This window comes from Anabas testudineus, chromosome 7, assembly GCF_900324465.2.
Source record: "Anabas testudineus chromosome 7, fAnaTes1.2, whole genome shotgun sequence".
Lineage (NCBI taxonomy): Eukaryota > Metazoa > Chordata > Actinopteri > Anabantiformes > Anabantidae > Anabas > Anabas testudineus.
Window position 1 is genome coordinate 17,288,939 of NC_046616.1, and position 14,655 is coordinate 17,303,593.

The following is a 14,655-nucleotide window of genomic DNA, read 5'->3' on the forward strand; positions in this document are numbered from 1 at the left end:
GAAATCATCTTTGAATAACAGCAAATACAAACACAGAAGATAAAGATGTCTTTTCATTCTGAATGGAAAACTGTAGGTGTACTCTGTCACTCACCCACTCAGCCTACAGTTTTCTGCACAGGCCTCTCTTTGAATTCATTTTCTGCATCTGTGCAGTTTAATTTTTCTGGTCTTCTACCCACTTAGTTTTTCCGTTTGCATTTCGTTGGCATAAAATGGGCCTTATTCTGCCCAGAAATGATGTTGGTACATTTTTGAGTGTTATCTGCACCGTTTGTCATGATATGTTCATGCCAACAAATGACAAGTGCAACGTCAGAAGCTAGCTGTTCTGTTTATGTTTTCAGGCTGTTATTCGCCTACTTTATGTACACAAACTCTAAAAGGGTCATTTTATTCTAGAAAACACATTGATTTCAGTTCAATAAAAAAAAAACTGCACGAGAAGGACTGTGTGTAGTCGCTCTTCATGGAAACTGGTGGCTCTGCATTAACTGTGGCTGATTTTCCAAGTTTCTAAAACTCAGTACAGTTGCCACATTCTTTTTTTTTTTCCCACACAGACAGGGGATTAGGCATGCTGTCTTTCTCTCTGGCTCCCTGAGGATGTGTAAAGGTCTGCAACCACTGATCAAATCTCTCCAATTTGTCTGTGCCACTGTTGTGGTGGGTCCCAGTCGCCCCCAGCTCATTTGTCTCAGGAGCCGCCTGCACATCAGCAGCTGCTGACGTACAATCTCCAATAGGTGTGCACAGCTGAGCTCTGCAACCATCTGACAGGTTTATATGTTTTTTTTTAGGTGCATTTGTTTTGGATATTTCATTGTTAAAATGTGTAAATGTTTTAGTAGCTCTAGGGTTGTTAGCACTGCAGCGATTGTTTTCATTGTCAAGTAATCATAAAAATGTGAATATTAAATTTAGAATTTGTGAATATAGTATAAATAACTAATTTTAAACATTAATTGCAGATGATTTTTCAGTGATTTACTAAAGTGTGATCGCTTGGCTTTGTGGAGATTATGTACACAGACACATAAAACCTGGGAAAATGCACTGCTGCACATGGAGATTAATCCTGTGTGGGACATATACAGCAACAGCTACAATCTTTGCATTATTTCCCTCACGCTCCTTATTCCTCCAAGGGGAGGTAAGGCAGACAAAGCCTCAACTCATGCCTGAGAGGTGTTTATGGGGAAGCTTAGGAAGACCAGCTGTGTAGCTCAGGCTATCGCCACAACGGGGGCTCAAGGGTATTCTTAAGATGTTGTCTGTACTGTGGAAAAAAAGCACCCCCCCCTCACTGAATGGTGTGTTGGTTTGTGTTGTGTGGGACAACACTCTTGTTTTGATTTGCCTCATTTGAAATGTGGTGAAATTGCAAAAGTGGAAATGACCATTGTTAAATCAGATGTGTGTGGGTTTTAAATGTGACCGTACAGTTACAGTATATCTATAACTCATTAAGGCAGCCACGCGTGTTAAGCGAAAAAACGCCACTCAATATATTCTCTCCTTTGAGCCACACGGGTTGCGTAAACTCCACCTGTCAGCCTGTCGAGCTGAGTGCCATCGTGCTGCATCCTGGGTGAAGGGAAACCGCCGCTGTTCCAGATGGCTTACTGTGCTGTCAGTGGAGGGGATCAATGAGGTGGACTCTGAATGAGACCTGACAAGAATGGTAAGGCTGCTCCCTCAGGATCTTCAAGAGGATGTGAGAAGATGTGCCTGGAAAGCAGTCTCTTTAGAAAAGTCAGAGTTTAAGTAATTTATGAGGACATTTATCATAATAGTAGATTCAAGTGCAGTACATTTGCAGGTTCTTTTTTATTGGTTACGTTAGTTCTTTTCTCGGGGAAAGAAAAATGTGCTTTGTAGTAGTCATTTAAAAAAAAAAATGCAAAGTCAATGCAAGCCTAATCAAATCCCCTCTATACTCAGTCTTCATTAGCTGCAGGAGCACAACAGAGGAAACTCCATCACCTGTTTGGTTTTTTGGTATTTATGACTTCAATTATGTATCACACGAATAACAAAAAGTAAACAGCTTCTTTGCCTACAGTGTTCCCTCTCGTGCTGGTTCACGCCCATCGCACGAATGCATGTCCATGTGAGGTGGTTGTTAGGTTCATGTGGCATCGTGAGAAAAGGAAAAAAAGAAAGCTTTCCACTCTGCTGGTTAAGTGATTGGGGCCCTCATTCCACCACAGCTGTCAAATGTTTTATAGGGCTCAACTAAGAGCGCTTCCGAGTGGGTTTGCCTCAGTGCAAATAAATGAGCAATTTCACCAAATAAATCTCTCCGGCTGGCACCCGCACTGGCTCTGGCACATGACTGGTCAGCCAAAGGAAGAACGGAGACAGCCCCAGAGCATTATACAACAAGCCACATGTTTTGAAGTGGTTCATATCCTGTGGCTGCTGGCATTTCTCATTCAGGAATAATGAGTTCCAGCACTTCCACAAGTCCCAAGAGCTGCTCTGAGCCAGAGGTATGTACAATGTGACTGATGGAGCTGCACGGTTTGATAGTGTAATTGTGGGTTTGGAGGAATATGATTTTATGACGTGATCTTTGTGGCATTGTTTTGATTGTCTTTCAAGCGTAGGGTCAGTCGAGGGACAGTAAAGCAAGAGCACGGAGGGTTTCAGTAGCTCGCTGAAGGTCACTTCAACTGGATTTGAACAGGGGCCTCCTGCTTGGTCTCCTTTTCTACCAGCAGGACACAGAGCTTTACATCAGCTGTCATGCAAACTGATGCGTTAAGTATGAAGTAGTCACAGCATCCTGTGACTACTGGCTGTTAATGGCTGTGCACTGTACATCTTCCATTTGTGATGGACATGCACTCACATATTGGTATTTTTCATCCACCAGTTGTGGCTGTGAAACTTTCCAGCCTTTAGTTCCTCTTTTAAAATCAATCCTACAGTTGCCTTATTATCAGGTGCCAAACTGGACTGGGTTGAAGGGGACATTTGTTCTCAGGGCAGATGGAAAAGGAGATGGTGACCCATGAAACTCAAGCGTCAGCCTCTTTGTATCAGAAAAGCGGTGCTGCAATTTGCAGTCATGCACCCATGGGGCACAGCCTGAGCAAATCTGCAGCGCCCCTTCACACATACAGATGCGCTGAACAGCGGCTCAAACAGCAGCCTCTCCTATCTATCACCATCATTTCACAGACAGCGTGGTAAACAACCCTGCAGCTCCACACTGGTGGACAGAGCATGAAACACACACACACACACACATGCTGACTACAGTGCAACGAAGTTATTGTCCAAATGTGATGTTTGCAATATGACTGTAGTGTGCACAACAGTGAACTGAGAAGATCAACGTAGATTTTTCTGATTTCACAGGGAAAATGTGGGAAAATAAAGCAGCTCCGCTAGTGGCTAACTCAGGATGAGTCTCCCTTCCTTGCAGAGGCTGCAAAAACCATCATTGCGCCGTGTGCGACCTGCAGATTCATAAAACTTGAAAACCCCGCCTACTTGACAGCCAGCGTCTGTTTACGAAAAGTCACGGGAACAGCATGGAGCCAACGGACCGGACAGAAAATGTCCTACCGGGCTGCCAACAGGGGGAACAGCCACACTTCTTGACGGAGGACCAGCTGCGATCCTCGAAATGCGCCGTGTCACGTTTGGTTCTCTGCTATTTCGATGCTTGTTTCCAGCTTGATGCGCGATTAGGAGCTTCTAGTTTTGTGCAGTGGGACTTTTAAACCGGGAGTGTGTGTGTGTGTTTCTTTTCTGTATTATCACCCACACCGACTTAAAACAATGGCGAGGCGTAAAAGGCGCGACCTACTGAATCGTTACGCTTAAACCGAGCCTGGACCGCACAGAACCATCCCCCTGGCGATACAGCAGGAACCAGCGCGCAGCAAAAAGGCACACGGAGCGACATGGACAGCCCGACGGAGAACCCGACCAGGGCTGCGGAATATTTGAAGGAGCTCAACAAGATCATCGAGACCCAGCAGGAGTTGTTGGAGAGGCAGAGGGGACGGATCGGGGAGCTGGAGCAGCAAGTGTCCGACTTGTGCGCGGAGAACGCCTGTCTCAAAGAGCAGTACCAGCGGCACCTGGCAACCTGCAGGCTGCTGCAGGGAAGCAACAGCCTGGTCACACTGGGAGCCATAAATGAGCACAGCACACAAGACAAGTAAGGCACCACATCTACTAATGTTTTATCACAGCACCAGGCGATCCCGATGCAAGTTTCCTTCGCGAGCCTTGATAAAGTTGAAATATACTTGATTGAAGTAGTTACATCGGGCCCCGGATTGATTTGTGCCAGACCAACAGTGGCACACAGGGATCCGCAGCTGCAACCAGCCCACTTTAACGAGCCTTTTGCTTTTGCTTTTACGGATGTTTGCTTATGGAAAATAGGTCGGTGCATTACGCACGGCACAATTTCAGAAAATGGATACTGGTTAGGTAGCACAGATGCTCTCTGACCGAGCATATAGCTCCTGATGATGGCAAAGCAGTTTTCCAAAGAGGTTAGTTCTCAGTCCTGTTGTTTCTCATCCTCATTTTGCCTTTGACAGTGTGCAATCAGTCAACAGCAACTTCAGATTGACATATGCAGAGTTATACACTGCAACAGAAATGTAAAAGGGCAGTTGTGCAAGAACTACATTTGGTGACATGTACGTGTGAGTTCTCTGATTATTTCTGCTTTGTCATCTTTGATTGTGTTAGTTTTGCATTTTCTAGGTTGTGTAACTTCAGCAGAAAGGAGGCGAAAGTGTGCCTGTCCTGTAGCCCCCTCAGTGGCCTTTAAAAAAGGAGTTCATGTGCATGGATAGGCACATTAATCCATGATATATGGAATGCAATAACTACAGCCTCTGGGAAAAAGGCGCATACTTGAAATAGAGCCATTATGCAATTATGTTTTAGGGCTGGCTGTGTCTGCAGGCAGTGGGTTAAGCCCCCCACTGAGCAGAGCGGCCAGGCCAGACCCAGAGTATAGCATTATATCCGTAGTGCTGGTAAAGACCTCGGTAATGTTAAAGGATTACCGTCTCTGCTGCAGCTCTGCGTTGAAGTTCACTCTCACCTGGCTGCATCCCCCCAAACCTCTTAGCATACTGATTTGCCTCAGCTTGTGAGAGTCAGCATCATGTGATCGCACTTGACCTTTGTCTTTGGGGCCATGTTAGTGTAATGAAGATCAGTGGCAGCAAATCAATACTGATGACTTATTGGTTGTGTGTCTTTGTCCGCTAATAAAACCAGACTCCAGACATGAGATTAGGACATACTGTAACACTGACCTTTATGGATCTTCCCTCATAAATCTCCCATGGTCACATTCTATCTCATTTACCTGGAAAACTCAGTTTGTCGCCGTCCCTCATTCTGTACGGTCACAGTGGCTGAACACTATTTCAGACGAGCTCTGTTAGACTGGCACAGAGGTTACTGAGGAGCCTGTGATTACCCCATTGAATCTGATAGAATATGACAGGTATTAATAATGTAAAGTGTGGTTTATGGGGGGATACAGAATTTAAAATGTCATTTATGTGCGGTGAGCAATTTAAAGGATGCAGCAGTCTTAAACAAGACGGATTCTGAGGTCATTTTAGCACAGAGAAAATAGGGTTGTAATGGTGTGTACTTGGAAATTAAACTGTCTAGTCCCTTCCATTTTTTGACACTTACCAAATCCAGGAACACGGTGGCAGTTGGCAGCCAGAGCAGCCCAAATACATCTTACTTAGCAGCTTTACGCTTTGTTTTCCGTGAGAGACTCCCACAAATTGCCCGGGTGGAGTTTTTTTCCTAATCTGCCTTTTTTCTGCACACTTTATAAAGGAAGGTCTGCAGCTGCTGCAGGGTTAACAGCGTTTTGAAGGCAACACGTGTGTTGGCGCTTTTCGCCCTGCTGGTGTGTGTGTGTGTGTGTGTGTGTGTGTGTGTGTTTGTTACCACTCTGGTTGAGACTGCAGTATCTAAACAAATATTTTAATGAGTCTGATCCTTTCATTAGGACTAAGTCCTTGCAAAGCTACAGTAATTCATTTCAATCAGCCTGAACAGTGCTTGGTGTTTATTGCTAATTAGAAAATCACAGCATACTAAGTATATGATGGATATCATGGTCAACATATCTTCCATTAGCATTGTCATTTTGAGCATTTTAGCATTTACTGGAGCTCAAAGTGCAGCTGAGCTGAATGTACAACCTCACAGATTTTCAACTTGTTTGCCTTTTGTCCTAGTTTGGAAAGTACTAAACGTCCCTCTGCCACCCGGTGTTAAAAACTCTTACTGCTTCTAGCTGAGCCAAGATTTTCCAGATAGATGCACAGACATATTTTAATAAAGGTTTATTTCTCTACAAGCTAGAGCCATGGTAGGCAAGTGTGTGAGGTCTCCTTTTAAGTACCACTGTGGCTTTGTGAGACTCTGTTTTCATTTATTTAAGTTATGGACTCTAGAGTATCTGGCAACGTGAGGTGCCTTGTGGGGTGTGCCCTGCCTCTCCCCCAATGTCGGATGGGATTTTCTTTCCCCCTGATGACTAAAGCAGTCTTTAAGACACATCCGGAGCTTGGGAGTGTATCCGGGAGTCAAAACACTGACCGATAAATAAGGTAGAGTCTTCTCTTGTTGCTCCATTTATCAAAACCTTTGAGATGCCTCATGTCCGTGTTAAACATTTAAATGCTGGTCCTTACTCAGACAATGTAACGAAACTGCGGAAAAACACTCCAGTGCAAATCAGACATCACATGCCTGAACATCAACATCATCTGCAAACTGCAGATGCCTGTGTCATTTAAACAGATGTACTTCAATTGTGGGGATATGAATGCCATGCACAGCACAAGGCACATCCTGCATCCGCTGGCATGACAGTCACAGACTTTTTTAACATTAAGACAAGAACATAGACATTTTTGAAACAGTTGTTGAGCCTTCTTTCCTCTCTTACCATGGTATTTGTTATTCCAACTATGTTATGAGACACACAGCGACTTTCTCCTACCTTACTGTAAGGAATGCAGTATTATAAAATAACGGATGGAAAGAGCATTGATATTCTGTTTCTGCTGTATCACAGCTTATCCACAAAACACAGGTAGACAGGTTTAATAAACTCCTCTGAGGTTTAGCGAAGTCGTTTGATCTTACAGTTATCTGTGTTTAAGAGTCAAGTCAGACCACTGAAGGAAAGGTTTATGCCTTCTCGCTGTCTTGCCAAGAATGAGCTGCTGTGTCATTTGGCTCTCGCTTCATATTTACCATGCAGATGTGAGCGGCGTCGATCTTGTCGTGCAATCCACTCCAAGAAAGTTTATTTCTCAAAATGACAAACTATAACAAACTCATTTCAATAAATGAAAGATCCAGTCTGAATGAAGATTTTATGACGTTACATTGTTCACTGTACCATATTCACACATGGTAGTACATTTATAGACGTACTACTTCTTCTACTCCTAATAGAGATGTACATTTCCGATTTCTGTCAGCCTTTATGCTTACTTCCCTTTTCAGTTCCTGTTTATCAGCTGGTGGCAAGTGCACGCTCGTGGGAGCAGTGGGATTTATTTGTAGTAGTCATCATCTCGAGTGCAGAGCATGTCGTCTTTCGCTGTTGTTTTTTGTTCAGGCTGCATATACAGTTGTAAGATGTGCTTCTCAGTGGGCACTGGCTTAATATGTCATCGTTACGTGACAGCATGATGGAAAGGAAGGAAGGAAGGAAGAGAGAAAGAAATGAAAATCTCACACGGAGTACAACGAGCAAATGCTGCTCCAAAACAAGTGACAGATTCTTTAAAGTGTAGTTTCTTTTTCTAAACTCAATCCTGTTTTAGAATGAAACTGCGGGGAGCAGGAAGTGGGTAGCGACGCTGACAGTGCAACCTGTGGAGCCGAGTCAACAGAGTTCTCTGTGAATCCTGCAGGACAGGCTCTGGGGTAACATAGTTGGTTAGGTTCTCAGGATGCACTACTTGCGTCTGCTGCAGTGGTATTGGAAATCATCTCGGTGTGCACTGACCCTAATGTGGATCCATAAACTCATCCACCTAGGTGATTGTATCCCCCAGGAGCTCTTTGAGTTGAATCAGCAGAATAGGAGTTGATCTCAGTGTCTCTGTGAATCGGCCTGTGTAAAACTAAAGCTCAAATGTCCGCCGCTGTTTAAGTTAAAGTCTGTATAAACAGATGATTGATGTGGCACCCGGGGAAGGAATGAGCAATCACTCGTATGTTTGGTTTCTTAGGTTCATGGCTCCTGAGTTGCATGCCTTCTCAGCCCTTTAGTGTAACAGTATTTATGCTGACCACATGCAGTTTTTTTCTCCTAATGGTGTTTGTTTTTAGCAGTACTCTGCCCTTGTGCTCACTTTGGAATTAAATGACAAGTAATACAAGACATAGTTGCACATTTTAGCACCACGTTGTAGTGATGCAGGACTTTTCATTGGTAGTCAATGTGAGAAGGGGCCTAAACGTTTCAGCAGATTTCAGGACAAATGCCTCCTGTGTTTTGGACACTGAATATAATCCAAGCGAAACATAAAGTCACATATTAATGGCTGGACTGTGCAAAGATCAGTCAGAGTAAATCCACTGTGATCGGAACGTGTCCTGTGGGGTTTGGAGGGGAATAGTGCCTGCCAGTGCTTTCATTTCTTATCTAGGTGCTGGTGGATGCATCTGCCAGCCCACATTTAGCATTCCAACTTTGTCCCACAATATTTTGATTATAGTAAACAATGTTTGGGACGCTGACGCGATCGCTGGACAGATAACCTTTTCAGCTCCAGGTGACAAACACCTGACGTGTCTGCATGTTCTTGCATGGTCTCGTGTTCGTGTTTCTCAGATGTACTAAATGTGTACTGTATGTAAATGTAGATCTTCGAATGGAAAACTGAGGCGTGTCATATCTGGTGTTTGATCAGAGTACGATGCCTGCGGCAGCAGTGTTTTTGGGTGACTTAAATTCAGTAGGCTGTGAATACTGGTGAGTAAAGAGGCATAAGTAATCTTGGGTGATCAAATATTGATGAATAATGTGACATATCATTGCTTCCTCAAACTCTCTTCCTGTTAATGTTCAAATAGAGCCAATATGAATGTTTCAATGGTGATGATGCAACAAAGCTTTTGAATCATGGATACTGTGCCAGATCTTGGCCATGATGTGCGTCAGAACGAGGCCTGGACGGGACTTTTAAGGGGAGATGAAAAAGACACGCTGCGATTTTCTCTATCCATATTTTATAGTGGTTTACATTCATCACACACATTCAGCTGCAACTAAACTGTAATTGCTTTGATGCTCAAAACCTGCAGCTGAATATGTTTGAGAAGTTAAAGCAGCTGCAGGATTATGCAAATGAGATATTTTGATGAAAGATGAATCTTAGAAAAAGTGTTTTTTCGATGTATTCAAACAGGGATCTGATCCTGTATTTAGCTGTTTTTTATGAGTTGCTGTTGTTCTGGGCCTTTTAATAAAAATCTGAATCAATTATGTTGCAGGGAAAATGATATTGTTTCACAACAAAGTCTCAATGTGGGATTAATGCGTACTGATTTTATTAAAATACTGGCTCTGACTTTTAACCTGGATGATGAACAGATGAGGATTTGTGCTTTGTGCCTAAAATGTTTTCAGTACAATATGATATTAATGTCAATATTATATACTCATGTGTTTTGATGCATTTTGTTAATTTCATTACAGTATTGATCTAGTCTTTTCTCTATTGTGACCCGACAGTTCACAATCAGACGACCTAATCAATAGATACTCAAGTAGTTGACAGAGCTTATTTTAAGTTGTTGATTTTTGCTTATGCTATTATTTTTCTGTAGTCACTGTGTGGCCGTCTGTGACGGCTGCATTTTCTGCTTCTTTGCTATAATTTGCCTCTGCTGCTCTTACTGAGTTTGATGTACAGGGCCTGTAGACTGGAGATTGGCAAGTTCATAAATAGCTCACCCCAACCCAGGGTAAGAGCTTAAGCATGTGTTTTGGGACCCCTCGGCAGGAAATAACAGCATGATGGAGAAAGCTGTTACTTGTGGTTTGGTGACGTCCACTCATTTAACCGGCGATCTGCTGAACAGTCAGTGTGCCAAACAAAATTTATGAGCACATGAACTTCCCTCTCCAGCTAAGCCCCCTCTAATGAAATACCCCTGCTAGATTAATGTCTGTGCAGGGATGATTTGCATTCAGACCGATCTATAAATTTCAACCAATGGACAAAGACAATTTGCAACCTGCACTTGCAACCAACTGCAGGCCGCCTTCATCTGTAATAGTCTGTCTCCCTCCTTGCAGTGCGAGAGTGGCCACAGCCTTGCTGGAAAGGAGCCAGGCGCAGCTGACCTCTGGTCCCCTCAATCAGGCCTATTTAGACAGATTAAAGGTTGGTTTGTGTCCTTTCATGTAGCTGGTTCTCCCATGAGAAAGTAATGATGGCTTTAATGAGCACTGATAACTCTATCTGATGATGCTAGTAGTAAAGGCCACTCGAAGGGGGGTCAGATGGTGCAGCTTAGTGTGAGTGAAAAAAACAATATTATGTTCAAAATTGCCACTCAACACTACACCGGAGCCTCAGTTTGATTTTTAACTTTTAACGAGCAAGAAAAAAACCATTGCTGAATAATGTGGTTACATTTCAGGTATCTATCATATCAAAATGAAATTAGATTGAGGTCACACTCAGATTCCCATCTGAAAGAAAAAAATAATCAAGATGGTGTTGATGTTTTTTCTCTGTGATCTGCAAACAGAAACGTAAGGGCTAAATGGCTGGATAGTTTTGTTAACTAATCTGTGTTGATAGACATGTGTGGCTTTAAATAAAGCCCAGTGTGTGAGTGTTAAACCTCATCACAGCCAAATGGTTGATTCAGTTGAGTCTACCTGGTTTCATGAGTGTCAACCACGACTGATTTGCATATAGATGAAACTCAAAGGTACACTGTGTTTTTGACGAGTGATAGTGCTACTGAGCCATGTTTGTAAGAGTGGGTCCTGTAAAGTAGTATGACATTTCCTTGTATCCACCTCTCTGTGGTTCTCTTTCTGAGAGTTGAATTAATGGATCCCAGTGTTGGGGAACCGCACCGGAAAAGAAAAAGAACCACAGCAAAGCTACTTTAGGCAGACATCTATGTGTGATATGAAACCATCACGAAGGTTACGTGCCAGTAAATGTCACTGATGGGCTTATTGCAGAAAGTGGCTGCTCACAGGTTGTACAACCCCACTATATGGAAATGTGCAGGGATGCCAGCTTTGGTTTGTGTCCACCAATCAGACACCTGGCCTTGAGAAACTAAACCGAAACCAGTACTAAACAAAGACTCCTATGTAAATCTAGTGTGACTACCTGCAAGCTACTGGAAAATGTAGTTAAACTACTTGTTGAATTAAATGTACGTACTGTAGTTCACTACATTCAAGTGAATCTACATCCAGCAGCCGGTGAACTTATCTCAGCTTAAAAAAATGCAACTTGTCATCTGTTTTGGTTTATGTTCTGATTAAATAGACAAGATATGACAAGTTAAATAGTGAGATTTGAGAGGCTGATTTTTGTTGCCCTAGGACAGAGCTTTGCTAGCTGTTTTCCCCTGATGCGAGATCCATCGAGCTGGCTGCCGGCTCCAGCTTTGTCTTTGGTATGCTAATGTTTTCCTTTTTGAAATTAGATTATACAGCCGTGCATGTTCATATGTTGTTATCATGCAACTTCCCTAAAACATTTCTTATTTGTCAGTTCTGTGGTTACTTATCCTCACTTTTAAGAAAGTTAACATTAAGTCTTTTTATAAATGCAAACTCTGATCAACACTAAAGCAGCTCATTTTGGTGGGTCCAGGAGGCCAAGGTACGGTTGCCTGTTCCTTCTTTATTTCTTCACAGTTGAACCAATTATCCGCCTCGCAGCTGTCAAAACCAGCTGATGCAGCAGCTGAATCGAAGGCAATTTGTAGCATAGTACCTGTGGAGAGCTGTTTGAAAGGCTGCCACTAGTTTTCTGCCAAGTGGGAGCACAGTGTGTGTGTCTGTGTGTGTGTGTGTGTATCGCTGACAAGGTGGAGACTGAGTCAACGGTTAAATACAAATGAGGAGCCTCTGCTCACGCATTGTCTTAGTGATTACAAGTAAGAGGAGGACTAATGTTTGCGATGACATTTCTGTGGGATGTAGTTTGGAGTCATCTGTCATCCTCCGGCTGTTTCCTTTGTCTTGTTTGTGTGTTTTTAAACATAGTTGTCAAGTACACAGATCAGCCACAGCCCTCACATCAGTGACAAGTGAATGACGCTGATTATGGGGATGGGATTTGTCAGGCAGCAAGTGAACAGTCCTTCAAAGGGCAAAATGTTATGGCTTGATCAGTGGGACGGACCATCACCATTACTGCAGGTCATGTGACGTGTTCACATTATTCAGTGGTCTGTAGCATAAATTGCTGAAACGTTTAATAATCAGCAAATATCAGAACCCACAATGCATTGCAGCCTGCTGCATATGGGCCTGCATGGCTGCAGACCGGTCAGAGTGACCATGCTGACCATGCCCATTGCACAGAAGCACCTTTAATTAATAATTAAATAAGAGTATCAGAACTGAACCATGGAGCAACAGAGGAAGGTGGTCTGCTCTGATGAATTGTGTTTTCTCATTATATCATGTAGATGGCCATGTGCCTGTGTGGTGTTTACCTTGGAATAAGCTGTCAGCAGGGTGCACAATGGGAAGAAGCCCAACTGGTGGAGGAACTTGAGTTCTGGTTGTTGCTCTGGCCCCTAAAATCCCTAGATCTCGATCCAATCGGGCATCTGTGGGATGTGGTGGAAAAACAAGGCTGATCCATAGAGGCCCCACCTTGCAACTTACAGGACTCAAAGGATACCCTGTTCATCTTGGTGAGACATACCGGAGAACATCTTCAGAGGCTTGTGGAGTTGTTGGTAAGATGAGGGGGGATGTGCACAATATTACCCAGGTGGTTTTAATGCTGTGGCTGAGCTGGTTCAACAGCTTGCATCGCTTCAACTCACAGGTATTTGGTTATGATCTGTGCGTTTCCATGCTGACTGCCAGCATGCGCTGCTGTCTGTGTTCTGGGTAACCCTGGACTTTACATGAGATTCTGAGAGCTGATCTTAATCCAAGCAATATGTTCAGGAATGCAGCCAGAGTGAAAGGGAAATTTCCTCGTGTTCAAGTCTCTGAGTTAGGACAGGTGTTTGCTGCAGAATGGGACAGTCTGCCTTTTCACTTTAATATCAGATATAAAAAAATTATTGATTGTATTTCAATTAAATTTGAAACACTGAGGCAGAATAGTAAGCATTTTGGTCAGAACCAGCAGAATAATATTATATTCATAGTATATTAATAATATTCTCACTACAAATTTACATGTTGTATTTGACACTGGCATAGTGATGTCTGTGTTATGAAGCTAAATGAAGCCACTGCTCCTGGCTTGATAACACTACTGATGAGTAACAGATCCCGGCCAATACAGGTGATGGTGAGGTGAAGGAAGCAGGTGGAATGTTTTGAGCAACTTTAAGCACTGTGTGTGTGTGTGTGTGTGTGTGTGTGTTTGTGTTTGTTAAGGACTGGCCCCCTCTCTTTATGTAGGGACACACCAGCCAGTGCCTGCCATGCACCAGTAACTTCTTAGAGATACATCATTTGACAGCACCATGAGAAGCAAACCACTACGAAGAACTGGACTGACTCATTAGATCGGCTTTGCTGAACACATTTCTGCCTTTAATTAGCTGCTGATTAATGCACATCAGTTCGGCCTTGGTAATACGGACGACAGAAGTATGCAGCGCTCTGTGGAGGTTAACACAAGATGAATGCCGTTCATTCATGCACTGGTCTGAGAAAATATTTTAAACCAAAGGGAGCAGATGTAAAAGCACACATGCATGTCATCAGAAGGAAGAACTCAATCTACATCAATAGTTGAAACTTTTTCTAGACTGCAGTGAGAACTGATCTTATAAAATACTGACAATAAATTTGAAATATGGTACAGAAATGTTGAGCTTCACAGTGTTCCTCTGAGCAACCTGTCAGTGTGAGTGAGCTGTTATAGCCAACTGCAGGTTCAAGTCATTGATCATTTGATGACAGTGTTGTAAATGGAGGCAAGAGTCACAACATTGAAGAAGTGCCTTGCTGTTTTTTTTTTTTTCCATTTTTGATGGAAAGTTTTGTAAATTCAGTGTTACTTTAGATGCGATTTATTCTTTTTCATCGCAGCTCAAAGGTTGTTTTTTTTTCTTTCCCTGAAGCTTGAAGCGTTTCATGGCTGTCACGGTTCCCGCTCAATGACACAGCAGACTCAGTAAACCCAACAATAGTTTGGGTTACTCTGGAAACAACTCGGTCTAAGCAGTTGAGTTAAGGACTCCGTAAAGTTCATCATGAGTTCCTGATGTTAACGTATTCAAGCAGGGTCAAAGATGAAGTGATTTTAAACATGCTAAGAAATATCAGATGAAAGGAATGTAAAATATATCCTTGTTTTTTTTTGCAATCTATTCTCCACTAAACACACATCCTTAAAAAATCTTACCCTCTTTTAAAACATGCCATGAGTA

The 14,655-nt window shown here is 42.9% G+C and overlaps 1 protein-coding gene across 3 annotated transcripts in view; it reads left to right on the forward strand.

Moving 5' to 3' along the window:
• Nucleotides 1–3,556: 3,556 nt before the first annotated feature.
• Nucleotides 3,557–14,655, forward strand: part of LOC113168028 (IQ motif and SEC7 domain-containing protein 1-like) — an 80,137-nt gene continuing 69,038 nt past the window's right edge. The window contains exon 1 of one of the 3 annotated variants that reach the window (XM_026369070.1): nt 3,557–4,180. In XM_026369070.1, the coding sequence (XP_026224855.1) occupies nt 3,921–4,180 (260 nt within the window). In that variant the 5' untranslated portion in view covers nt 3,557–3,920. Of the gene's footprint in view, nt 4,181–8,945; nt 9,017–14,655 lie in introns of those variants that run through there. The other 2 variants (XM_026369064.1, XM_026369065.1) reach the window with 2 other exon arrangements.